At 36.9% G+C, this 27736-nt stretch overlaps 2 protein-coding genes across 2 annotated transcripts; both read right to left on the minus strand.

The window, feature by feature from the left end:
* Positions 1-5813: 5813 nt before the first annotated feature.
* Positions 5814-10096, minus strand: f2rl1.2 (coagulation factor II (thrombin) receptor-like 1, tandem duplicate 2). The gene is made up of 2 exons (XM_015364140.2): positions 9910-10096; positions 5814-9021 (listed from the first exon to the last, which is right to left on the minus strand). The coding sequence occupies exons 1-2, from the start codon at positions 9971-9973 to the stop codon at positions 7952-7954; spliced, it is 1134 nt and encodes a 377-aa protein (XP_015219626.1). The 5' UTR covers positions 9974-10096; the 3' UTR covers positions 5814-7951.
* Positions 10097-11328: 1232 nt separating this feature from the next.
* On the minus strand, positions 11329-13839 carry LOC102697864 (proteinase-activated receptor 2-like). Its single transcript, XM_015364146.2, has 2 exons — positions 13559-13839; positions 11329-12917 (listed from the first exon to the last, which is right to left on the minus strand). The coding sequence occupies exons 1-2, from the start codon at positions 13617-13619 to the stop codon at positions 11854-11856; spliced, it is 1125 nt and encodes a 374-aa protein (XP_015219632.2). The 5' UTR covers positions 13620-13839; the 3' UTR covers positions 11329-11853.
* Positions 13840-27736: the final 13897 nt, after the last annotated feature.

The raw sequence follows: 27736 nt of genomic DNA on the forward strand, positions 1-27736 counted from the left end.
ATATACCATCCCTGATTAATCTGCAGGGCACTAGGTGAAGTGAAATTAATTAAATTAATCTACTTGTGTGCAGGTGCGCCTTTTGTCCTCTAGGTGTCCCTCAATTCTCAAAAATGCAATTGAGCGCGACAGGTTATCAATGTTCAGCAATTTTCTGAAAATCGGGATAATCATTACTTTTTCAGAGATTTTTAATTGGGTAGAATGTTTGTTGTAGTGTAAAAAACCTAAAGCCAGATCTCTTCAAAGTAATTCTGCAGGGTCCATTTTTTAACTATAATTTCTAGAAGATACTAATAATGTGCATATTGTGTGTATTTTCACAATCAGAAACTGAAACGCTTGCTACTATTTTTCATTCATATTTTAATACAATATTTAATATATATTTTGTGATACTAGCTCAACAACTTACAGTTCACATAATAGTTATGCAACTTTTGATAAATTATTCTTCTATAAAATAGTTTTCTTCAATATATTGAAATGTTTGAGTCCTTAGTTTGATAGCATTAGACAATTACAATAAAGAACACTCTAAAAAGTCTGTTTTCTGGATCACCACTTGGCTACTATACCAGGAGAAAGATAAATGTTATATAAAGCCTGTTCTTGACTGTTCTTTAACTTGCATTCGTCAATGATTACCTCTTTGTTTCAGGAACAGGGGATAAAATCTTCCTTCACTGATATGCATCTCATTTAGGCCATGTTAACGGATCAAGATGTTTTGCCAAGTAGACCATCTTGTAAAACTTCATTTTTAAAGTTCTGAAGAAAGCTAACACAATAAAAACAGTCAATGGGAACTTTTGTATCTCTCCTAAATCACCTATAATGGTGGATTAAAAGCAAAAGAGTGCATTAAAACTGAATGTTGTGGCAGTACACATGCAGCATACAGTATGTTGTATATTTACTGTATTCAATCCTTCTGTGCTCTTTTTGGAAACATCTACTGAAATTTCTGATTTAAAGGAAAAAAAGGTTTTAACCCTCCAAAAACAAAACTATGACAGAAGATCTGTTTTTCTAGAAATTTGCTCAGAACCTTAGAAGGCCATTTGTAAGGTTCTTCGGGTGAGCAGTATTTTGTGAGCACAAAATGAATATCCTGTATAAGCACACTTAAGGAACACATAAATTATTACATTTACTGTATCCTCCTGTGGCTGAAAAACTGTGATTTACATAGTAAATATTGGCCTTTAAGAATCAATATGCCTTCTCTGTTTGCTGTTATTTGATCTTAAACGGGATCACTTCTGCTTGTTCAGGAATAATTTGTGGCTTCTGTGGATCACAGCCTGGACACTACTTTATAAACACTCTTTTTTGGTTATTATTGTAATACACAACTCGGGCTCCTGGCAAAATATTCATTACTGTATGTTGTGTTTCCTTAGTTGGAGGCATGGGACTCGGCTAACTTGACAAGTGCCTCTGTCCGACAGAGTTAATTCCCGGTTCCCTTTGACTCAAAATGGGAAGTTACATCTCATAGAAAATGTGGTTCTAAATCCACAGCAGCAACACTAACAGAGCAAAAATACCGGCTGCCTTTCAGTACAATGTACCGAGGACCTGGTACTCAAAACCTGTATTTCCCACCTGACGGCATTATTCGGAATTCATAACTGAGTTCTTAGGATAGCAATCCAAAAATTAATTGCAAAATCAAATCATCACTAACATTTTTTAATTTTATCTTTCAAGGTACTGATGATTTTTTCTGCTTTTGCTCTCAACAGTCATAAGTTAATGCAGTTTATACAGTATATATTACATGTTGTGTAATCAACACTAAATAAGTTGTTAGTCATAAGCTTTCCCACCATATAGATCACAGATAAGATCTGAAAGATAAATACGGAAACTGACATTTGCAAGTTCCTGAATGTTTTCTTTCATTTTCAATAGAAATAATAAATAAAAAGGGGAGACCAAGGGTATAAGCACTCATCCCTGAGAGTTGGCAAGAGCAATCATAGTGCCCAGGAATATGTGCTGTTAAATATGTGTCTTGCCAAAGATCAAAACACAACAGTGGTATAACGAACCTGGCTGGCTGACAGGAGGAAAAAAGACCTCTGACCCTTTTATTTTAAGAATATAGTCTAACAGAGATTAGAACATAAAAAGGTTAAAAGCAAGAGGAGACCATTCGCACTATTTAACCCAAATTGCTTTTTGAGTTATTTCAAAACATATCCCTCAATAGGGGGAGCCAAACTTAAGCTTATGTCTGTAATTATTTCAATTAAATTGCTCACAATTCCAAAATAGGTCAAGAGCAGATCCACTGTGTTCATAAAGATTTCACAGATTACTAAACCTAGGGCAAAAGCCTTCCCTTTTAACTGCAGACTGCCAAGGTAGTCTTAGAGGACTCTGCTTGTTGAAAAGCCCTGGTCTGGACCATACTGTACATATGCTGTGTAACAGAAATATAAGGACTAAATTAAAATGTTCCAAGTGCTACAAGTATTTAATGTACTATTTGTGAATTATTTTGCAATAAATGGCTACCAAAATAATATACTTAAAAAAACATTACAGAGATATAGAAACTTCACATGAAGTTAGCAAACATTAAAATAGCACTGAATTTCTTTAAATATCCTGTAAAGATCCTGCAAAATATCCTGGTCAGCAGGCCTGCATCTTATTACTGATGGGCTTTCATGATGTTTATTGTAGCTTTCTGTTTGAAATGAACTTGTTTATTTTAGCTTTCCGGCTTAAATGTACTGCTTAAAGTACTGTATTAGAATTGATGCTGTAAGCTGCATTAGTGCTCTGAAAGTTAAATAAACGTGGGCAAAATATTTCCTTCAGTTGTTCTTACACAGTATTTTGATAACTATTACAGATTCTTAAATACTTCTCAACAAAGGACATGAGGTTCTTTAGTCTCAATCTTTCCTAGTCACTCCCGCATCATTCCAAACAGGGCTGACGTATTACAACCCGATCGCACAGGGAAAGACTTTCTGGATTCAGGTATCCCAGGAAGATTTTTGTTTAGCTGCCAGCCCTTATTTATACCTCAGAAACTAAGCTCATGGGAGCCGAAGCTCCATCAAGAAACAGAAACAACAGGCTTAACATGCTGTGTTGATGGAACTCCTCCAGCTATAGTGATCATTAGAAAGAAACAATGACATATCTATATAAACAAACATACAATGAAAATGAGCTATTGCTGTGCAAATATTTATGATATTAAATAGATTTGAAAAACTCGATATCTAAGTCACACTACAAAACCGCAACACTGTAAATTCACTGATACTGACTGCCCAACAACGACTCACACTCTGACGAGCGGACACTCTGCCTGCCCATATGACAGAAGGAGCAGGAGAGGGGGTTGGTAAGAACAATTTGGATTTTCTTTGCTTAATTTACGAATGTTTGATTTAAAAAAACAAATGTGTCGCTTTTAGTTTTTCCGTTTATGAACCAGTCATAAATGGTTTGGTCCAGCGAATCTTCGGTGTACTCTTTCTTCTCAGCATATTTTAGTGTTTTGAAAATATTATGATTATTATGTAAATGCAGAGCATGGTAGCATGGTGGTAGAGTTGTTAGCATTGCTATCCTGCAGAACTGGGGCCCTGGGTTCAATTCTGTGCCTGGTACACTATCTGTGTGGAGTTTGTGTGTTCTCCCCATCTTTGCAAGGGTTTCCTCAAACAGGCCAAAGACATACTGGCAGGTTAATTGTCTACTAGGAAATTTGTCCCTAGTGAGAGAGTGTGTCTATGCGCCTGTCCTGCGATGGACTGGATGTATCCTGCCTTTCGCTTGTCGTTTGCTGGGAAAGGCTCCAGATCCCCCACAACCCTGAACCAGAAGGAGTGGTAAGAAAATGGCCGGATGATGGTGGCAGTTGGAGTGGAGGGGTTGTTGTGTTTTTTTGGGTTTGTGATAATAAAAAATTCATTTCAAAAATGCTCACAATTTTTGAACACACTCTACAATAACTTACACCCCTCAAGAAAGTGGAAATGATATTTACTGTTTAAGTGTTTTAGCAGTGGTAGTTACTTCCTTGGAACCAACAGGCAAACGGACACAGAAAAATCTGAAATCTCACACCCACGTCATTAGATCATTAGATAGACACCCACTTTAACAACATGTCTAAAGTCATCAAGGCAGCTACTGTAGCATTCAGCTTCTGACAGGATTATTAACAGAGAGCTTTGGGTTTCCCAATCTTGGGGAGAACTCAAACATTAAGGTGATGTTACACAAAACTGAATGGATTACAATATAAAACAGTAACAGACAAACTTAGAACACAAAGCAGATTTTACTTTTCAGTTAAAACCCAACCAGTAGCCACACATCTGGTTCAGTAGGCTGGTACCCCACACACGGACCTTACTGCAATGTATAGTACCATTCCAGACACTGGCAGATGAAACAACAGAGCCTGAGTGGCATTTCAATCATGATGGAACAAATGAGACATCCAACCATTATTGGAAATCCACCAATTTTGGTGATGGTTGTGGAAACCAGAAGCCAAATTGGCAAGCATTTGGTGCAAAGTGGGACTGACAGCAAGACGATTTTCACTCTGGATGGGCATATGGCTTTATCACAGAGATAAAAGGACAAATCAGAAACCACCCTCACAAGCATATGTCATGATATGCAAAATCCACACAGAAGGAGCACCAGGGCAGAATCAAATCAGAATCAAAGAGCTGAGGCAGCAGTGAAGAAATGTTACAAATGCCTTTTGATTACTTGTTCTTTTAACCAGGTTACATCTGGTGATCCTCACCTTCACTCTAGCTCTATTTACTGTTGTTTTAGTAATGTAAAGAGATTAAAATGTAGTGCACTACTAGAGTTAACTATAGAATGTTTATTAAGTATATGAAAATACCTCTCAAAACCTATGTGATTAGACTGCTCCAAGACCAGTTACTGCAGTCATGTAAATATTTAAGTCCCTGTATTTGACTGTAGAGATAGGAATATTTATAAAGCAATTAGTACATTTTAATTCAACACATTAGAATAATTTTATCAGTAAAGACCAGCATAACATACTTGCAGTGTAAACATGATATTGCGCAAGTATAAAACTAGCCTCTAGCCTCTATCCAGCCTACAACCTAATTTAGTACTATTTGTTAGCTGCCCATGTATAGTTAAATGATTAGAAATACAACACTTTAGGTTCATGGAGTTTAAAAAAAACACTTGAAAAAAATGCCCATTCACCTTTGTTAGAGTTAACGTTTTAAACCAGTTCTGTTGTTTCTAAACTGCCCCGAACCAGTATTTATGAGTTTCATGGTGTTCTTTTCACTTCATGACATCATCTGAAATCCTGGGCTGGATTAGTCACATCTTATTCGTCAGTTTCTGTTTTGGTCTTTGCAGCAGATTTTGGCAGAATAGATAAATCTCTTTTGAGATATCGGGGAGTTACGGTAGCTCTGTGGCTGGAAGTTTGGCGGTTCGTATCCCGTGGCCGGCGGAGGAATCCTACTCCGTTAGGCCACTGAGCAAGGCCCTTAAGCCCAACTGCTCCATGGGCGCCATATAAATGGCTGACCCTGCGCTCTGACCTTAAGCTTCTCTCCCTGTCGGAGTGTCTCATGGAGAGCAAGCTGGGGTACGCAAAAAGACAAATTCCTAATCCAAGAAATTATATATGCCCAAAAAAAGTGATCTTATCTCTCTCTTACCTTATTATCTACATAGAGAAATCACACCAGTTTAAATTTTTAAATACATTCTGACCACCAAAGCATTACAAAAAATTAAAGACAAATGTATACAGATTTAAGAATATTATCCACATTTAATAAAAGCAGGATTTGCGATTGAGAAAGTTAAGAAATGTTAAGAATGAACTTAATTTATACAACAGACTATCTAGATCTTAGTCCATATGTTTTCATTCATTTTACATTACATTCACATTAATACAGAAAGCAAATGCTACAACGATTTAAAATACAAAGCAAGTTCTGGCTACCTGGCTGCATTTTTATGTGATCACAGGGTTTACTTTAACATGCAAAACAGGTTTGAAGATGTACACCTGTAAACCCGAAACTTGTATTTCATAGAGTTCCAGCAGAAAGTAACTAAGATAAAGGCTGAGCCTTATGTTTCCTATTCATGTGGTCTGAAGATAAATAACTCCTTTATTTATATGAAGCATCTAAAAAAGATCAAGCGAGTATTGACTCTGAACTTTACAGTTAATGTGAGCCTCAATCCTAAATGTTTTACAACCCACTTCAAAACACAGCAATCAAGATCCCAGTGATCATATAACAATTAAAATGTGCCAGCAGATTCAATCTTTAGCCTCAGCAATGTTAAAAATAAACAGGCAAATCATGACACTAAATTGAGTAATTTTCCATTTAGCTATTTAAATATTTACTCATACTTATTTTAGCTACTCCATTGATAAAGGGTAAATTACTTAACAAAAATGTAATACTATAGATTTAGTTCAAATTAAATACAGGCTTTATTTTAAAAAATGGAATACTGCTCAATTAAGCTGAATAGCAACAACTCACGAAGAATTGTTTCTAGTTTCAGTGCTAAATGTTGTGTAGTTGTAGCTGATACAGTAGATTTGACTTCTTGAAAGATAATGTACTTGATTGTTTCATTTATTCCACAAATCACTAAGCAACTATGAAAAAATTAGGTTTGTTTTGGAGTTGAGAAAGTGACAAATTATTATTATAGTCTGCAGGGAAGAACACTCCTGTTTTGAAACTGTTCGTTAAATGCTAAAACACTACTATGTAGAGAATATTTATGTAATTTTACTTTAGATAAACTAGGCATTAATAATATGGACACTAAAAGTGGAATGCTTATATATTAAAAAAAAACATTTGGTTAATGGTTTAAGCCTGTTCTATGACTCACTTTGTAATTAAGGACATTTCGGTAGGAATGTAGTCATGTTCTCATTCTCCATGACTAGCCCTCTTTCTCCCACAACCCACCCCCTGTTGTCAGCCCAAGCAGCATTCCCTGAGGAGCAGTAGCCCTAATTCCAGAGGCCTTTTCTGCAATGGCTCATCAGGCAAATCCTGGAAATGAGGTTATCTGTAATATCATCAAGCGGAGAGTGAGCTATTGTAACCTAAGTGGCAAGCACATTAAACCACCATATTACTTTACTTTAAGAGACTCTAAAATATAGAAACTATACATTATAATACAGGAGAGGGGATTCTACAAATACATAAATTAACAAAGCTGGCAATGAGAACCTGACATTTAACCTGAATCTATAAAACTAGGAATACTTCCATTTTTTTAGCTTTAAAAATGGATCACGTCCATCTAAAACTGAATATCTATGAATGTGTTACAGTACATTTAAGGTTTCAAAAAGCAAGTGAAAAAAATCTGTGAAAATCACTTGTGAAGTACAATACATCAATAGGAATCAAGTTATTTGTATCGATTTAAAATAGTTAATGTATTAGCTAAATATTTTATTGCTAAGATTTTTTGAGTGTACAATTAGGGACAATAAGAATGGCCAGTAAAATATATATACACAAACATCATTCTATAAAAACTGAAAAAGCAAATACATGCTTCTGAGATGCACTTCAGCCAGGTTTGTAATAAAAATGAAGGACACACAAGATTTTTCCTTTTAGAGAAAGTTACTCATTTACAACACATAAGAGACTGAATAAAATATTAGCATCAGTAAAAAATTGGCAATGAATACAATGTTGTACTCTAGCAAAATGAAAGGTTCCCCAACACGGTGGGCTTTCAGACCTTGTAAAGTCAGACGTGTATTCAGTTTTTGTTTTGATTCCATTCATTTCTCTTCCATAATTCACTATAGACTTTAAAAAAAATAAAATGCAGTAAATAAATATAAAATTCAGAAATCAAGATTTTAAAAACCTCTTTTCCTTCATCAGCAGCTACTTGTGTTTGTGCTTCCCGAACTTGAAGTATAGATGTCATTCCTCTTTGAATATTTCATTGAGCTAAAGGACACTCTCATTCGCTCAACAGTCCTAGCACTCCTGCAGATGAGGGTGTTTTTCACACTGTCTCTGAACTCTTTGGAAACAAAGTAATAGATGAACGGATCTAAGCAGCTGTTCAAGCTGGCAAGGCATAGGGTGATAATGTAAAATCCATAGACATTGTTTTCAAAGCCCTGCTTCAAGAGCGAATAGTGAGCAACAAGCATAATGTTACTGGGGGTGAAACAGATCAGGAACGTCACAAGGACGGTGATGATGATGATGAAAGCCTTTCTGCGCTTCTTCCCGGTGTTCTCATCCGATATCGAGTCACTCAGTGTCCGAAGCAGCAAGAAATAAGCCGCTACAATTATCAGAGATGGGATGAAATAAGCAAAGATGCCCATTGTAATGAAGTAACCAAAGGGATAATTTGTCTCGCCTACTTTGTTGACATCGTGGCAAGTGGTTATGTCTAGGTTCCCAATCTTGACAGTTTGGTCATAAAGATACAGTGGCGTTGTACTCAACCAGATTAAAATCCATATGGCAATTGAAAGGCAGACGGCAAACCGATTGTTTTTCCTCTGGGTAGACAGGGGATGGGCGATGACCCAGTATCTCTGCACACTCAAGCAGGTAATGAAAAGAATGGAACAGTACATGTTGGCATAGAAGAAGCCCACCAGCACCTTACAGAGGCCCTCACCGTAGATCCAGTTATTGCCGTTGATGTGGTAGGCAATCTTAAGAGGAAGCCAGATGACAAACAGGAGGTCTGACAGAGCCAGGTTGGCCATGTAGATGGCGGCCGGATGCTTCTTCTTCGTTCGGAAGAGGAAAACCCAAATGGCCATGGCGTTGGTGGGCAAGCTGACAACAAACACGATGATGTAGACGATGGGCAGGAAGACCGTGGTCAGGCCGCTCTGAAGTGTTTCTTCGGCAATTTTGTTTACCTTAAAGACGTTTTCCTTTTCGTCAATACTTGTGCCAATGAACCCACGTGAGCTACCTGCAATTAAGAAATTAGTTGATAAAGTGCCAATTTGAGATTGAGTATAAAGGAAAAAAAAAAAACAACTGACCTAAAAAAGACCAGATAGCTTTTTCACAAAAGGAGGTTCCCAATGGAAGACGCCCTGGGTAACTACACGTACGGTAAAGTATGTTTTTTACAATTGCCTAAATACAGTATCTTATGAAATGCTTTCCTGAGGACAGGCAATATGTACTTTCCTTCAGGGTACTGCTTTTAGCATTAACATTGCACTCATGAGCATTACAAGCTCATGAGTCTCTTTACTTTTTTTATAAACATATTCCAAAATAATTTTTTTAAAAATGGTTTTATTCATCACAGAACGTTTTTGAAAGCAGAAAAGTGGAATCAAATAATCTCCATATTAAGAAACTGGTAACTACACAAAATACATTCTTTAAATTTATTTAAAGGATTTAAAAAAGAATCTTTCTTGCGACAACTATGTGACGTAAGAATCTGTAAACTTCCTTAGTTCTCCGAGATACGGAAATCGCAGGACATACCTGTTTTTATTTTTGCAAAACGTTGTAACAAAAAAGGTTTTATTATTTTATGTTCAGCGTTATCCTTTTCTATAATTTAGCTACAAGTACTTTCAAAATAAACCTGCTAGTTACACGACTCTTAATTTGTGAGTATTTGAGTTAAGACAAGGAGTCCCGATATTTTTTATTTTAACATTCGTCTGGTAATTTAGCTTACTAATATAACTAACAATCGACTGTTTTCATTCCCGATTAACTGCCATTTAACAAAACCTTGAGTTATTTGCAAGGTCAACGCGTAACACTAAGAAACGAAGTCAATCCTTTTCAGATGTATTAATCGTAAAGTCACAAACCATAAGTAAAGTCTTACCTGCTTCATAGCTGGATATAAAGGAACTTAGCAAAAATATTACTTTAAATTTCACCGAAAACATGGCTGTACTTTTCTTCGCCTAACAGTGATACAAACAAAATGTGCTGTGCTTTCTAATCCAAACGCAACAAGCCGTCGTCAATTCCCCTCCGCAGCAATGCCTTTCTCTCGAGTGAAAATGAACATACACCCTGCCCCACCGCAGGCAAATATTCTTACCTGCATTGCGTCATTACCTCGTGACCATATCCACCTGGCTCCTGGGTTTCGTTCGAGTCTTTGTGAATTTAAATCCAGCCGAGGATCTAGTTCATAGTAAATTCATAATACCCACATCACTTAATCATCCATGGGATTTATGTGTACTTTCACCTAACTCCTCACAATTTCATTTTTTTTCTGCTGAACGACCTCTGAAAACAACATGGTATAATTGCTCGCTTTCTTTATTCTGCAATCTGTTCTTAAAATAACTTTTACAGTTGTAGGCACGTCACGATTAAGCGGGTATTCTGTTTGTAATTAATAAATGTAATACTGATATCAAGTATAATAGTATCACTGGTGACAGCGAAGCTAGGAGCGAAAATGGGAATAGTTCGCTTTGGAAATGGGATCCACATCTCCCACAATGTAGGAGGAAAGATTCATACAAATGCCACAGAATCAGCCAAGTGGTAAACAGCAACTCCAGTCCGACAGGTTTGTGGCTGGGGGTAGTACTTAAAGTCAGAAACAATATTCCTGACATTACCAGAGTTTTGTAAAACAACCAAATTTGCGCACCCTTAAGCTACTTTGATTTCGCTAGAAGGTGACACATAAAAAAAAAACTTTCATGAGAGAAGTTAAAAATGTTCTGGCATTTTGAATTACACGGTGGATCTGCTGTTTTTTGCAAAGTTTCAAAAATAGTCTACTGTAAGGTAAGGCACTGGTGCAAAATAAACCTACATTATTGTGTCTCATTACTTACAAAGACACCGCAAAGTTAAATTGAGCATTCTGTAATGTGCTATATCATAGGATGGTGAGCAGACATCTCATCTTCACTCACATATATTAAAACAACCGATTTCATAACATTACTACATTAAAGCCACATGCAATAATGTTTTTCTTAAAGATTTGACGATGTAGAGACTGCTGTTAGTGATTCACAAATGCCTATTCATTAAACACCACTTTTCAGTACAATGTTTTCATGGGTGTGTAACGGTTCTTGGGGTTTCCGCCCTTGCCTGCTCCTGCCCTGTCAGTTCGTCCCTCACTGCCTGGGCGCAAACCCGGGTCCCCGGCGTCCCGCAACAGGGAACTTGCCATCAGCACTAAAGGAGCCCCCCCACAGCCCGGGCAGCTGAGATCACTGTCATACGCAGGGGTGTATTCGTTACATGTGTTTGTGTGAGAATAGGCTTAAACTGTTCAAATCCTTTATTGCAAATAAAATACAAAGCTTAAAATCATACAAGGCAGTTCAAACAATTCACATTTGACTAGTGCCTATACATTTTCCTTGAAAATGAGATGGTATATCTTAAAGGTTATAAACTGGTGCAATAAGTGCAAGACAGAAAGTGATTCACATTGCATTCAATTGCAAAAATTACCCATGTGGAGTGTATGAACTTAAAATATGAAAGAATACTAGAGCATGTACAGTAGGTCACTAATAAACACACCTTAAAATGTCGAGGTTTTATATCTCTTTCCTGTCAAAAAAAATCCTAAAACAAGGGTGTACAAGTCCTGACCAGACTTATACCAGAGCCAGACCAGATAATCTTGTTCACTCAGTTTCTCCTTTAAAATATGTATATTAACTGTATTAAATAAAGAAAAAAAACATAAAAAGGTTATTTTTACAACCAGAGGGTACAAAAGTCTAACATTCAGAACAATTGTTTTCATTACAAAACAGGTGTGAATTAGCCTCTCTGTCTAACAGCTGCTAGTACGTGTTCCTGAATCTGATGAATAGGACTTGCTGCTCTTTGAGTATTTCATTGCTGTGAAGGACACTCTCATTCTTTCTACAGTCCTGACACTCCTACAGATCAGGGTATTTTTCACATTTTCGCGGAACTCCTCAGAGACGTAGTAATACAGGAAGGGATCAAAGCAGCTGTTCAAACTTGCGAGGCAGAGAGTGGCAATGTAAATGCCATAGCCATTGTTGACTTCGCCTTGCTTTAAAAGCGAATAGTGAACGAGCAGCATGACGTTGCTCGGGGTGAAACACACCAGAAACATGACGAGGACTGTGACGATGAGCAGGACCGCCTTTCGGCGTTTCTTTCCGATGTTCTCGTCCGTCATGGAGCTGGCGAGATGCCTGAGCATTAAAACATAGGCGATTATGCACACTACCGCCGGGATGAAATAAGCAAAAACGCCCATTGTGATGAAGAAACCAAAGGGATAATTGATCTGACTTGCTTTGGTGATGTCGTGGCAAATCGTAATGTCCACGTCCTTAATCTGGACGGTTTGGTCATAAAGATACAGCGAAGTGGTGCTCGCCCAGATTACAGCCCAGACTGTGATGGCGACGTAGACTGCAATCTTGTTGTTTTTCCTCTGGTGGGAGAGAGGGTGCACAATGACCCAGTATCTCTGCACACTCAAGCAGGTAATGAAAAGAATGGAACAGTACATGTTGGCATAGAAGAAGCCCACCAGCACCTTACAGAGGCCCTCACCGTAGATCCAGTTATTGCCGTTGATGTGGTAGGCAATCTTCAGAGGAAGCCAGATGACAAACAGGAGGTCTGACAGAGCCAGGTTGGCCATGTAGATGGCGGCCGGATGCTTCTTCTTCGTTCGGAAGAGGAAAACCCAAATGGCCATGGCGTTCGTGGGCAAGCTGACAACAAACACGATGATGTAGACGATGGGCAGGAAGACCGTGGTCAGGCCGCTCTGAAGGGTGTCCCAGGCCGTTTGGTTCACTAGGGTACCATCAAGTGTTTCAACGCCAAGAAACCCTCTTTGTTGGGAACATACTGAAATAAACAAATCACTTTTTAGGATGGCATATTCAAGTATTTTAACTCAAAATGTCATCAACACAATATACAGTACATATGATTAACATTAATAATTTAAAATGCATTCAAAACTGTCAGCTAAGTATGGAGACTAGAGTTAAAGAGGCTTAATGAAGTCATTACAAATGTTGCACTTTTGTAACTGTTTTTAAAATACTACACTTCTCAGAACAACTTACAACCAGGTTAAATATTTTTTGGCTTATTCAAAACCACCTATTATACCAAAGCTTAATTTTGCATTTAAACAGAATAATATTCAACATAAATATTCAACTTCTGAATTATACAAGATGAAATAAACTATGTTTAAACTAAAACTGAAATGTAATGTATTAAAGTCTGAAATTCAAATTTAAAAATTAAACACATTGTGCAATGGAAAATAAAAGTGATGTATTAAAAGTGGTATCATCAAGTTAGAAAATCAAAATAAAATTAAACTACAAAATGAAGTGAATAAAATATTTTATTCATACATATTATTTTTTACTTATTTGAGGTGCGCACACACGATTGGTTTAATCAGTTTTTTTCATCAAAGAAAAGGCAAGGTGGACAAACGCGTATTCACTACAACATTTAAAGTTACTTACCCTGTCGAGAACATATCACCAATAAAGAAAACAAATGAACTAGCCTCATTGAATAATTCATATTTTGTGCTGCGCCTATTATTGGTAACGAAACTGTGTGTTACAGTTTTGAAATATAAGAATAAGCGGAATTGGACGAGCTCCAAAATAGAAAGATACTTTAAATTCAATTAAAATTTAAATGTAATACTCCGCTCTTTCATGGTCTTCCTCCGTGAGAGGACACACCTTACACGGCGAAAAACCTGGCCCTTGCTACCTGCTCTACGTCATTCCCTCGTGATTGCGCCAACCCGATTTTCCGTTCGCTTTGAGAACAGCCAGCAAGCCCAACGCAGACTACTGTCTAATCGTGTTGCACAATTCAGGACTTTCATCCAATCTATTTAGCTTTTTTCAGTTTAATTACGTGCCGTATTAAATTGGTTTGTACAGTACATGTTTTTTACAGGGAATAATGCTAAAGGCACAAAACGTATTCGTGCAGAAAATGAATATTGAAGTATGTATGAAGAAGTGCAGAAAACAGCGATCTAGTAGCTCTTTAGAAAATACAAAAATACCAGGAGAAAGAACTGGTTTTATTCAAATAAATATATGGTTTTATTTAGACAACGTCAACTGGGATCTTTGAATAGCCAATCAAGACAACTTTTTTTCACCAATTGGAGAAGTCTTAATATTGCACTCATTCCCCCCCAAAAAGGAATAAATTAGAGAAAGGAGAGGCCATATGAATACATCTAATGGAATCGTTTTAGAGTACAGTCAACATATTTAGAAAAGCCCTCCTATTACTAGTAGGTTTCTATTAGTACATTATTCTGGAAATGAAGGGTAAAGAGGGTATACTGTAGAATGTCAATTAAAGATTAAATATTAACATTATTTATGTAAAACTAAAAAGCTACCTTGTACAGTACTATCTAGGCAGGTTACTATGTCTGTGTTGTTGTCCAGCCCCATCAGAAAGTATCACCCTGCTTCATAGTTTGCAGAAAAACATGAACTGATACCATTACAGAAATTTAAGTATGTGAGAACTTTTCATAGCTGCTGGGAAGAAAGTGGTACACAACAAAAAACAGAATTCAAATTTTTGTCTAGTGATGATTATGCTTGTTGACAGATTGCAGCCAAGCTACAGGTTACACCCAGTGCTGTGTGTGTGAGATCTGGGGGTGGGGTGGGAGCGATTGTGAAACTGATACTGTTGATGTAAACATAGGGTTTAATGAAGCTGACAATCCCCACATATAATAGCAAACAAGTGTTTATTATGCCAGAGACGTGCATGCGCCTATACATTCATACAACCAAAACAGTGGCAAAGCAAGACTTATACCATACTAGCTTCTACTCTAGCCTTACTGGAACAGGAAATGACACAAAAATGACTTAACACTTCACAAACACGTATTGTTAAAATAGTTAAAACCTGCTATAACTAACTACCTGCTGTACTGATAATAGAAGACATTGACAGAGAACCCCAGACAAAATAATGAAAATACATTTTGAAATCTGCATTTGTAGTAAATATCATATGTCATATTTAGAGTAACTGTTACAGTACATCAACACTTAAATACATAAAAAGAAATGAACGGAGTAAGATATATGATTAGTGTTTTACAAATTTCCTTCTAGGGATCTGCCTTTTCCAAACTATGAATTCTAAACTGTATGTGACTTTGCAATACTCACTGCCCTTCTGGACCTGGTTAATGAATACTGTACATTCCGAGATTTTCTTTCATTAGCATTAGAGCCAGCCGGTCTCTTAATGGGTAATAGACATTGTCAATATGAAGAATATAACATTTCTGGAATTTCAGAAGCCTGATGTGAGAGGTTTCAAATCAGCTGTTTAGTCATTACAAGAATAACAAAACGTACTGTACAAATACAGTAGGTTAGCACGTGTGCAGCAATGCAAAGCTATTTTTGGTTAACTAGATACTGGTATTTCACAATAGTGTGATCTCAATGAGTGTCACTGATCTACAGGATGATTCTCTCCTGGCTCTTTATTAATAACTTATTAATAAGTAGACTAGAATCCTAAACAGTGTTCAGTATACAGTATGCAGTATACAATATACAGCAATGAAATTGCTCTATACTATATATGTTTCATATGGATCTATTAAATGTAAAATATTTATCTTGTTCATGTTATTGTATTGTTTATTCTGTTTATTCTGGGGTTTTAATTACTTAATGTGCTTAACAGACCATAATAAAAGTTACAAACAAGATAAGACCATATTGCCCATCTAATCCAATTTTTAATGGTTGTAGTTTATTTATCTGAGAGATTTTTCTTGACAGAAGACAAGTTATCAGCTTCAACAAGTGTTAAACAATCAGTTTACTAAGGCACACAACTAGATGTTTGGCTACTCTTCTTCTTCACCACTCCTAATCTATTATTTGACACATCGATCTGGAACAGGATGAGCAAAAATGGGTCACAAGTGTTGGAGTCTTTAAGGTCGTGAAAGGCTTTCAGCTGCAAAAGTCCACTCAAATCTAGTGACATTTGTTTTTGTCGGTTCAGTGAAGGCATGTACTATTCCTGAAAAACGGAGAAACAAACTTTGGTTCCAACCTGTTCGACCCAGGATTCGTCTTACTAGTCTCCTGGAAGTAAGTTGGGGACAATCTTAAATGACCCATACTTCATTCACTTGAGGCAGCTGCATAATGCCATTGCCTACCCCTACATACTGTATCTCTGAAATTGTACATCTGTTTTAAAATAAGTTACTTCACGTCCCATTGATGGTCAGTCCAGCAACTGTTTCTGTTTTGTTTCCAAAACCATTCCTGCTAATGAGATTGTTCATTGCTCCCTTGGTCATCGACATATTCTTGCTATGCATTCAAAAGAAGTCAAGCAAGAGTCAATATAATCCTCATTGTAATGATGATACCATGATGATACCATTATGTTCTCAGACCAATTAGTGGGAGTGCCCCGTGTCTCACGTAAAGATTCAGATGCTACGAATTGAGAACTGCTTCTTTCTGACCTGCACTTGGTCTGGTCTGTCAATTTTCTGGCTCCATGAAGTGCACCTGATCTACATTCTAATGACCTTCAATGCTAACCCTGTTGCCAAACCTTGCTGCTTCATTTGTTACTGTTGTAGCTTCATCACAGACTCAAGTAAGTCTCCAATGACCAGTTTTTCTGTGCTTTTGTCATGTCATTGACACTACTTCTGGCTGCTGAGGCTCCAGAAAGTCCTTTGTGTTGCCTTTTGGCATTATTACTATTGAAGCAGGTGCCTGCTTTTCCTGCTCTTCCACGGCAGGAATGTGTTGCAGCCTCCAGAGATTTTCAGCATGGTCAATATCCATCCCGCTACTAACACCATCTGTCTCAGAGCCCACTCTGCAAAGCAGTCTACTTGGTCCCAGTGTAAAAGATAATTGCAGAACAGATTAAAATAATTAATTAAGCCTGAATATATCCCGCCTATATACCGTGGTACCAACACATTCTGCTATCTGAGAGCTGCAAGAGAAGTAATGATGTGGCCTAGGAGTCTGCCCTTTCATCCTGGATGCTCCTCCCACTTGATACCACCCATGGGACTTTTTAAAAGGAAACTTCCTTTTTGCCACATGTGAAATCAACAATGACATTACCAACAGCAAGCATCTTTCTCACCAAAATTCAATATAAAATGAATAACATTGGATATATTGGGGTTAGAGACCAGAACGTTTGCAGCTTATAAAAAAAGATACTGTATATAAGGAGTAGGGTCAATAAAAGCATACATTTTGTCCATGGACTTAAAGCATGGAGCCTTCTTCCATACTAATCAATAAATTAGAGCAGATCTTAACTTAGACTAAGTGGGTGTTTCACTTGTACATACCCAAATACAGTACATGATTGTACACTTATGTATTTTAAAACTGTTTTACTGTCATCTGTCCCTTACTTTTATCTTGACTTACCAATCATAAAAAAAACAGTTTCATGTTAAACATTTAAAGGGTCATCTAAAATAAATTTTACGCAAGGACTATTTATATTGTCTTACTTTGAGAAGTAGACAAGTTGTCCTTTATTGTCGATATTTATTGAGCAACCACACTATCATTTATTGATGCAAGCAGGAATCTTCTTATATGGATCTCAGAGATGCCCTACTAATTACTTCACTCCAATTGAAGTATTCACCCCTTACTCATATTGTTTACTATCCATTAACCAGTACTTTACCCAATAATATGCTTTATCTTAAGTTAATACATCATGTAGTATGTCGGATGGCATGGTGGAACAGTGTTGAGAATTGCTGCCTCAGTTCTGAGCCTGGTGTGCTGTCTCTGTGGCGTTTATATTCTCAACATTCATGTGGGTTTTCGCCTGGCGCTCCAGTTTCCTTCCACAGTCCAAAGATATGTATACTGCTAACCTAATTGGCTTCTGGGAAGATTGATCCTGGTGTGACTGTGTTTATCTCTGTGTTTGTGTGTACCCTAAAATGGAATAGTATTCCACAGAGGGTATGTTCTTCCTTACAGTTTTTGCTTGCTGGGACAGGCTCCTGCTCCTTCATACAGGTTTAACCCTGTATTGGATAAAATCATGTTGTCTGTTTCATTAGGTAGAATTCTAATGCCATATTATTACTATAACTTTATTCAGCATGTAATTGAAGTAAGACATATTGGTGCATAACTAACTGATTCATTTTCATTGCCCTTTTTATGGACGGGTTTTCCACTGTCTCGAGAGACTTCTGAGTTTTGTTAATGGTCTACAAATTAGTATTGTTTCTTAAGTAGAAAAACATCACTCCTCTATGTTGATAGCATTCAAATTAGAACCTTGCCTTTGCTTAGCCTGAGGAAAGCTGTCAACCTCTTCCTTGTAAAACTCCTGGGTGAAAACTTGTTTCCATTAATTACTGTAACACCTTTTTTTTCCATTATCTAAATATTTCTGCTTATTATTGCTGAGACACTTTTAATCCTTCAAAACCTACAATGTTCCATTCATGACTCTCTGCACTTCAACATCCTGATTGAATTTACTGTAGTGTTGGTGATCCCTGAGTACTTTTTGTTATAGCATTGTTATTTAGTCATAAACATCTCATGATAAAATACATAAAATAGAAAGGCCTTTGAAGCCAACCACTACATGTTGTCTTCCATTTTAAGATTAAACTCACAAGTCCCATAATGTCCACATGGAAAATGAACCAAAACAAATGACTACTGTGCTGAATAGATGTTATCTTCTAAACCACACCTTGTCACCAATGGCATAACAGTAAAAAATTGAAATATTCATGAGATACAGAACTTATTGCTAGGCACCCATTCAAATAATTTGGCTGTAACAGACTCTATTCAAAACAATTAAGTATAAACTGAGAGGCATCAAAAAGTATTGATAATGTTAGGTCCAATACTCACTTGTTTTGTATGCATTTGTAAGTGCCTCTATATACAATTAAAATTAAAGCAATGTTTAAAATACAAAGTACTTTATTATTAAGTACCAGTAACATCTAAGTTGTACATTATGTACTGTAGTTTATTATTCATTGAGCAAGAGAATACTACTGTAGTAATATACTAGAAGTGTAATCTTTAGAGCCAATGTGAGTTAGCATAATTTGAAAGGAAGCCTGTCTTTATATCAGATTACTGAATTACTGAACATTTACAAAAATGTTATCCTATTACGTCAGTTCCTGTTCTGCATTATACTATAATCTGTTTCATTCTCTTTTGTTATCGATGCCTACATTATTACTTTGGATTCATGCAAAACACGATAAAAGGATAATGGGCAGTGGTAAGTTCCCTGCGTGGTTTCATCTTGGATGGTAATAAAATAATTTATTTTGCCACCTTTTGTTACCTTTTGTCACCTTTTGTTCTGGATCACGAGGAGTGCAGTTCTTCCTCCAGCCTGCCAAAATCTAGACAGGACCACACCTCCATAAAGCCAGCTGGTCGCACAAAAACATGAATTAATCAATGACTCAATTTGTTTGTCTCTGCACAAGAAGGTCAAAGAGAACTCCAAGTAAAGTGAGTTAAAGATTTTGAAAAACCATACCAAAATTAATTCAAATGTATCAAAATAAATGTTACAGAATCCCTCCTTCGGATGAGCCGTAAAACCATGATCCGTACTCTCCATGGTCATTAAAAATCCCAGGGCATTTCTTGAAAAGAGTAGGGGCGTTAAATGGCCAAATTTCCTCCTGGGCTTTACCAGTCATGGACTCCTAATATTCCCCATCTATGAACTGTCTTCATCACTCTGCTCTCCTTCCCACTGATAGCTGATGTGTGGTGAGTGTACTGGCGCACTTTGGCTGCCATCACATCATCGAGGTGGGAGTTATACTGTACATTGCTGGTGCTGGACGAAAGTCCCCGTTAGACGCAAGAGCTTTGAGTGAAGTATCCAGAAAAGCGCAATATGGTTGTAAGGATTATTAATAGAATACATTAGATTATGAGTCATCAGAGGATTCTGTGCTGCATTCACAAGGCTAAAACGTACTGTATATCATCAGAAGATGCAGCAGATAACAACGTTACTTTTAAATTACCTTTAAATTTAAATTCAAGTGGTCAAAAGCTTTTCTGTTGTAAGCTAACAATGGATTTGAAAACATCCTTTTGGGCTGGTCCTATAACAAGTCCATGAGCACAGTATGGGGGCTATTGATATGCGCTGAAGGCAAACCATTAACAGTTGAGACAGGAATATCTGGCTCCATTTATTGGGCCTACCTGAGTGACCACACAAATGTGACTGATAGCTTGTCAGGGCAGCTACCGTGGACAATTAATAACACACCCAAAACAAAAGTATTGTTTTTCTTTCAGTTTGCACAGAAAAACGACAGACTTGGCAGCTGCAAATGAACAAATAAAGGTTTATTCCATGATGAGAAGAAAAGAAGGCTGTGGAGCCTTCTTTGTGTGTCCGGAACTAAAGAAATGTGTTTTCTTTCTTCTTTTTTCAGCATGGAATAAACCTTTACTTGTTCCTTTACAGAAAAAAGACAGTCACACAGTAGAAATAACATAAAACAAAATATCTAACCTTTTAAAGGACTGTGTCCTCTGCGGGGATATAACCTTATAAAAATATATTAATTATGAAGATTGTTCATATACTATTTTCTTATTGGTTTTCTTTCTCCAAATATTTATTTATTTTGCATGTTTGTTTTCTGTAAATTCATAAACTAAATTCACAGTAAAAAAGAACTGAGAAAATTTCTTTAGCTTTCTTGATCATATCACTCACACAGAGTTTTAATCCAATGGCAAACTTTGTAATGGTTTACACTGTTTTTTGGGAAGCAAAGAAAAAGTGTTTTAAACATTTTAAATACACGAAACAAGAAAAGACATTTGGTAACAAACACTTCATTATTAACTTTTTTTTTCTGTTGTTGGCTTCCTCTGGGAGACTCGCCCTTTTGTTCCGGAACATTCCCAGCCTTTCAACCATTTATTTAGTTTGGTCAACAGAGGTGTCCTGTTAAAATAAGGCAGAATATTTTATTTTCCCTTTAAAGAAGTTCTTCACGTTTGTTATGTTTTTCTTTAGGAAATGTGATCACTAGGGTGTGTAAATCTGTTACTGGTTGGGGAGGGGTATCAGCTACCTGTAGTGTTAACAGCATACAACCTTAACCTTTAGTCCTTCATAAAAAACATGAAAAGGCTTAATAAAAAATACTTATCATATCACTCAATACTTTTACCTTATGAAATTGTCAGTCATTGGTTTCAGTTTTATTGCTGCAGTACAATAATAAGCAATGGAAAAAAATTTGAGAGAGTTTTACACAATAAAATCTGTAAACATTTTCTTTATTGTATTCTTTCACTTTTTATATGTTTACATGCAAAAACACAAAAAGTGGTTGCATAAAATAAAACAAGGAAGGATTTTCTCAACAGCATGAAATACAAGAAGTCCGTAACAATGGTGAATGCATTCTGACAATCTGTACAAGTACAAAATCAGTTAAGCTCCTTCTAAGCTATCCTTACAAATGGAATGAATTTAGTAAAAACATGAAAATATTAACACATTCCACCAAAACGATGTTTGAATTTCGGAAAGCTGAGATATCGTGTAATGTACTTGTTTACAGTTTGCAAAACAAAACTTTTTATAGTTGATCTAAATGCTTAGAGGTTAATACAAAGCTGGCTAAATATTTTTTTCTTTGCCTGTGTGTGCATTGTGAGCATACCGGTATTTGTTTACCCTGTCGTTACATATCTAATACAGCGAAATCAAAGGATATCATTCTCCACAGCCGAAAAGTTGTGTTTTTTCTTCTCTTTTCAGCATGTAATAAACCTTTCCTTGTTCCTTTGCATTCTCTAGCTATTAAGTCATTAACAGTGCCTGAACAAGATCAAAATGTAGAAGCATTTTTTGCTCACCATGTAACTGTAACATGGCAAAAATGGTAAGATGCAGTCCTCTGTACATATTCTTAGGGAAAAATATATTTTTTTAAAAAGCGCAGATTTCTTAGTATATTCCGTTTTTCCTTTTACAAAGCAGATTTTGTGAAGATCACTTTGGGGCGGAGTGGTGGCTCTGTGGCTAAGGATCTGTGCCCGTAGCTGGGAGGTTGCTGGGTCAAATCCTGTGGTTAGCAGAGGAATCCTACTCTGTTGGGCCCCTGAATAAACCCCAGCTGCTCCAGGGGTGCTGTACAATGGCTGACCCTGTGCTCTGACCTCAAGCTTCTCTCCCTGTCTGTGTGTCTCATGGAGAGCAAGCTGGGGTATGCAAAAAAAGACAATTTCCTAATGCAAGAAATTGTATATGGCTAATAAAGTGATCTCCATCTTTTTATGTATTAGTGTATTTAGAGAAAAAGATAAATGGTAGTGCCATCTATATATGACAAAATAACAAAAGCAGGATCTACTTTATTCCTGGTTTGCATTTGGCTATAATAGAAAGCAAATGAACACAAATCTAAGATATTTAATGCTAAAAATGTAGCAAAGGCTGAAGGTATCTCTCCTTTTCTTGTGAAAAGCACATATAATGTCCTTAATAACTAATATGCCTTAAGTGTGATTTCAGAATTTATTCTCCATTTACTGTATATAGTGTATAATAAAAAGAAGAAGAAAAAGAATCAAATACGTACATACACATATATGTAACGATAGAGATATTTCCCCTTTCTGATAAAATGTGACAGTGTTTCTGTATTCCACAGCTTTGACTGGTGTTGAGTTGCTTTCAGAAAAGCGTGCCTGTTCATCCTTTTCAGAATTGTATGTGGAATATATGTAGAACAAAGAACTGTACGATTTCCTGTGTCAACATTCATTTGACTGACAAAAACAGGATCTGTACAAGTGGTCTTAGTCACCAGTTGGCGCTGAAATGTAATGGAAATCCTGGAACACAGAACTATAGCTGTTTTTACAGTTCCTTTATGACAATTTGTGAAGTGCAAAAAAAACCAATAGAGTCTACATACTCTCAAGTGAGGCTCTAATAACTTCAAAGAAAGAAATGTTTACATCACACATTTTCTCTAAATACTAGAATTTGAATATTTTTAACATGATACATAATTTAGTTTCTAAGAATGTCATGTTAATGGTTGATTTCCATTTGTGTACTAAAAGGAAGCTATTTAAATTAAACCTACATAATCTACCAATCTGCTAAAGAGCCCATGGAAATTTGCACTAATTGTTCAACGTTCATCACATTTTGTGAAGGAAATTGAATCTTCAGATGAATGATTGTGTGGTGCATTCATTGAATAATTGAATTAAAAACAAGATTTGTAATATCTTGTAAACGGCTGGAACCTTCATCATAAAAGACGTTTTGGAAAATTTTAATCTGATTGACTATTCAGCTCTGTTTATTTGTTCAGGTATTTTAATGCTTGAGAAAAAAGCTCATTGAACAGTAGGAGTTGCGTGTCATCAATCCATCCAAAGAATGGATTCAAGAATCCCCCATCTCCACAGAAGAAAGGATATTTTATTAAATCAATAAATGGACAGATGTTGAATTTTCTTTATTAAACAAGACCTTTATAGCTTACTGAAACATGTAGTCATTACAATTTTTATTAATGCATTTTTAGTGCTTCATTTAAAAATCCTTACGATAACATAATTCAGTAAGTTACACCCATCCACCCATTTTCTAACTATTTTATGTCAGCAAGCAATGGGCACAAAACAGAATACACCCTGGACACCAGTCCATTGCAGGGTACACACAGATACATACAAAAACACACACACACACTCACACCAGGGCCAATTTTACAGAAGCCAATTAACCTACATGTATGTCTTTGGACTGCGGAAGGAAACTTGAACACCCGGAGAAAACCAACATGAACATGGTAAGAACATGCCATCTCCATACAGAGATTTCCCAGTTTCTTTGAAGTTACTGTTTATGTATTCTCTGAGCTACTCCACTATCCCCAAGCACTCTACAAATTGCATAAGACAGCTGCAAGATCTGTGGCTGATGCTGAAACTTTACAGAGGCCCTATACTGTACATTTGCTTCATCGGCAATAGGCAGAAAAAGCCCTCTGAAGTTTCCCACAGTCACTAACTTCTCTAGCACGTCCTGGCTTATTATTGGGGCTAGTAAAACAGAACCAGACAGTGATTATTTGTCCCCAACTCAACTCTGGAACCTGAAGCTTGCAACTGAGGGAAAACAATACACTCTATTGTACACACTAAGGAATTAAGTTCCCACTCAATGTATATGCTGATATTCAGTAGATGCTATACTTTCACTGCAACCATCCTAACTACAAGTCAATGAAGAGAGAGGACGTAGTGATCTGTGTTTGTAGAGGTGACTTCATAATGACAAGCCAAACTAATAACTGGGGGTCGTACTGTCTGTGCCATCTATTTCAAAATCTCCAAACCAAATAAAACAGCTCAGGCTGAATCTGCTGAGTTAAGTGTCCCGATGATGATCATAATTGTGGTATAAACCCATAGGTATACTGTAAACTGTCCCTGCAGGTAAATGTGGAAAAGAGCTACTGTATGTTCTTAGTGTGCGGTCTGACACTTTAGTAGAGTAGTTAATATGTGCACTTGATAGGTTCACACCTATATTACTAACTGTCAGGACTGCTACACCATGTTCTAATTTTGATAGGTACTTTTGTACACTAAAACTTGAAGAAACAGTCAATCTTGGATGAAGATACTTTTTCAGATGTGTGACTGTCACGGATGTCAGAAGGGACGAACCGTGGAACGGCAGGAGAGCGGGAGGGGGGTTAGCCCGGGCTCAGCTGTTCAGGAAATGCTGTATAGAAACCTATGCCCTCAGGCCACAGACGTGGGGCGACCTGGTGCTAGGCGGGTCTCAGGATATCCGAACCTCAATGCTGAGCGAAGAGGAAACTAGGCACAGGACAGAGCAGGAGTGCCCTCTAGCTGTAGAGGGCGTGACAGTGACAACATTTCACATAACTGAAAGATGATTTGCAGCTGTAACAAACAAAGTCGTCTTTCTGCTTTTTTCAGTTTGGAAGTAACCTCTGCCTTACTCCTTTTACACCTACTGTGTAATGCTATAATCATTTGGGGTGAAATTTAAAATTTTGCCAATGAAATCTAGTTCTTAATACTTTCTCAAGGGGTCTACTGATGCTATTAAATTTCCATCATACATCATCTGAGAATTTATTAGTATTCTTAAAAACTCTCTAACAGATTGTGGATGTGGTTCTAGATGATTTCTATTTGTACAGTGAACAAATTAACCATAAAAATTCTTGCCTCAAACCAACACTCCCCTAGGTTTACACTGCAATGAAAGCTCTTTTTCTTTCTCTGCCTTTAATGGGAGTATACACAATCAATAAAATGAAAGGGTGTTTTCTCATTTAATTCGAATAAAGTGCCGCTTAGCTACCTAGAGACATTAACAGGACTGGGTGAAACATTTTTGCAAGTAATACAGCTATGTCTGTGGCATTGCTCCATTCACCCATTTTCTTAACCACTTTACCCAGTACAGGGTCACAAAGGGAGCTGGAGCCTATCCCAGCAAGCAACAGGGGCAAGGTGCTATACACCCTGGATTGGATGCCAGTCCATTGCAGGGCACACACAGACACAAACATGTACACACTCTCACCAGGGGCAATTTTTCTAGAAGACAGTTAACCTACCAGCATGCCTTTTGACCATGTGAGGAAACCAGAGCACTTGGAGAAAAACCCACACAAACACAGGGAGGCCATACATACTCCAAGCAAATAGCACCCCAAGAATTAAACTGAGAACTCCAGCTCTGCAAGGCAACGACACTAATCACTGTGCCACCATGCTGCCCTGCAGCCTCAGTCTCTTTTCCAAAAATATTATCACTTTCCTATTCTTTCTCCCAGTTTAAATTGTTTGTGCACTCCATACTGTATATTTTCCTACAGTTAAGGTTTTCATTTCTTCTTGTGATGTATTTAAAGAGCTTCCAGAAATTTGAATTTCATGTTGGTCTGAGTAACATGAAATGTCTTCAAATACGTTTCTATTTTTAGTTAATGTACTGTTTGATATAGTGAATTGGATTCCAGGCTGCTCTCAATACACAGAGCAGTGGGTTTGTCTTTGGACTCATATCTGGTGGGTTGTGGGTTCCTGTCCCTACTGCAGAAAGATGCTCTTGTGCTTTGAGGAAAGGTACTTTTTCCCAGTTGCTCCAAGTCCGCCAGGCTTTAAGATCTGGTATATGTAATCCCTTTTGACCTGCTGACTACTGAATTATAACCCTGATAAGACACAGAATTCCTTGCACAAACTGTCAAATGACGCCACACTCTTGTTGTTAGAATAAGAGGGACCTCAAAATTCCTATGAGTAATAGGTATACAAAAATTATAGTTTATATCCTGTGTGCAGTTGTGAAGTTAAAAACAAATGTTTTTATTACAAAATCTTTTGTCAGGGAGGCTTTCAGTATTACAAAATGTTCTTCCTGTTTTGTTAACAGAGATCTTTAACATTGTCCAGGGACATGAAGGTCAGGTGTCATTTCACAAAACCTAGTCAGGATTAGTTATGAAAGCAAGCAAAAATAAAGAAAAATGTATAGATATAGTAATGAAAAGCAGATAGTATAGCTATCAAAAGATTCATTGTGTTTCCTGTGCATGAAAAAGTGAACTGCTTAAGAAATCAACTTCCTGTCAGTGATATGACAAAAAGGGAACTCTTACGTATCACTACCAACTTTCTAGATAAATAGATCAAGATTAAAAGACATTATTTACAGTCACTCAACAACTTAACACATAATCATAAAGCTAAATGTCATGAACAAACACATTCTATGTACATCCCATTATAGCAATAAATGTAAATAAAAAATATATAAAATGACACCACCATGCTCACCATGACACCTCATGCTTAAACTCACTTTTTGGTTCCACCTCCTACAAAGCTGAAAATTAAAAACCATTAATATTAAAAGGAAGAAATGGATTGCTTTTGGCAGGTGTTTGTTAATCAGGTACAATGAAAAGCAGCCTGGTCTTTCTGAGTGCAGTGCTGTAGAAGATGGAAATAATAATTACTCTTGAGAAGCCAAAATGTGAAAAAAAAACACCATTAACAACACAAGCTTGATTTTTCCAAGCTGTGATTTTTCCTTGATAATTTATCAAGTCTTAATTCTATGCTACAGCTCTTCAAATAATTAAGGCTGATAACCAGCCAGGAATGATTACAGAAGAGGAGAAGCATCCATCTATTTTTTAATAGTATCATTATTGACCAACTTATGCCCTGACTAGAACTTGTACAGTAGGTAGGGTACTGTACCAGTGGGGGTTCTATCACCCAGTGTGTAGAGCCTGGTCTTTGACTGAGTAAGAAAAACAGAATCAGCAGAACTGATCAATTATAAAATCAGAATTAGGAATTGCAAAGTGCAGCAACTGCAGCAGCAGAATCAAAATCGCATCACATCATTTGTTCAATTAAGGACAAATTAATTATTCACTAAAACTCCAATAGGTGTGATAAAACCTGAAGAGAATTGATAAAATTGTGAGGATTAGGATGAGGATTAGGATTAGGAAACCTAATTATATTTTAGTGCTCTGATAC

This window comes from Lepisosteus oculatus, chromosome 3 (assembly GCF_040954835.1).
Source record: "Lepisosteus oculatus isolate fLepOcu1 chromosome 3, fLepOcu1.hap2, whole genome shotgun sequence".
Classification (NCBI taxonomy): Eukaryota; Metazoa; Chordata; class Actinopteri; order Semionotiformes; family Lepisosteidae; genus Lepisosteus; species Lepisosteus oculatus.

What these genes read in the sequence shown, in the direction of transcription:
- f2rl1.2 (XM_015364140.2), bottom strand. Translation starts at nt 9,973, where the DNA reads ATGTTTTCGGTGAAATTTAAAGTAATATTTTTGCTAAGTTCCTTTATA. An exon ending in TATATCCAGCTATGAAGCAG is followed by an intron (nt 9,022 to 9,909) that starts GTAAGACTTTAC and finishes TCTTAATTGCAG; the next exon opens with GTAGCTCACGTGGGTTCATT.
- LOC102697864 (XM_015364146.2), bottom strand. Translation starts at nt 13,619, where the DNA reads ATGAATTATTCAATGAGGCTAGTTCATTTGTTTTCTTTATTGGTGATA. An exon ending in GGTGATATGTTCTCGACAGG is followed by an intron (nt 12,918 to 13,558) that starts GTAAGTAACTTT and finishes TGTTTATTTCAG; the next exon opens with TATGTTCCCAACAAAGAGGG.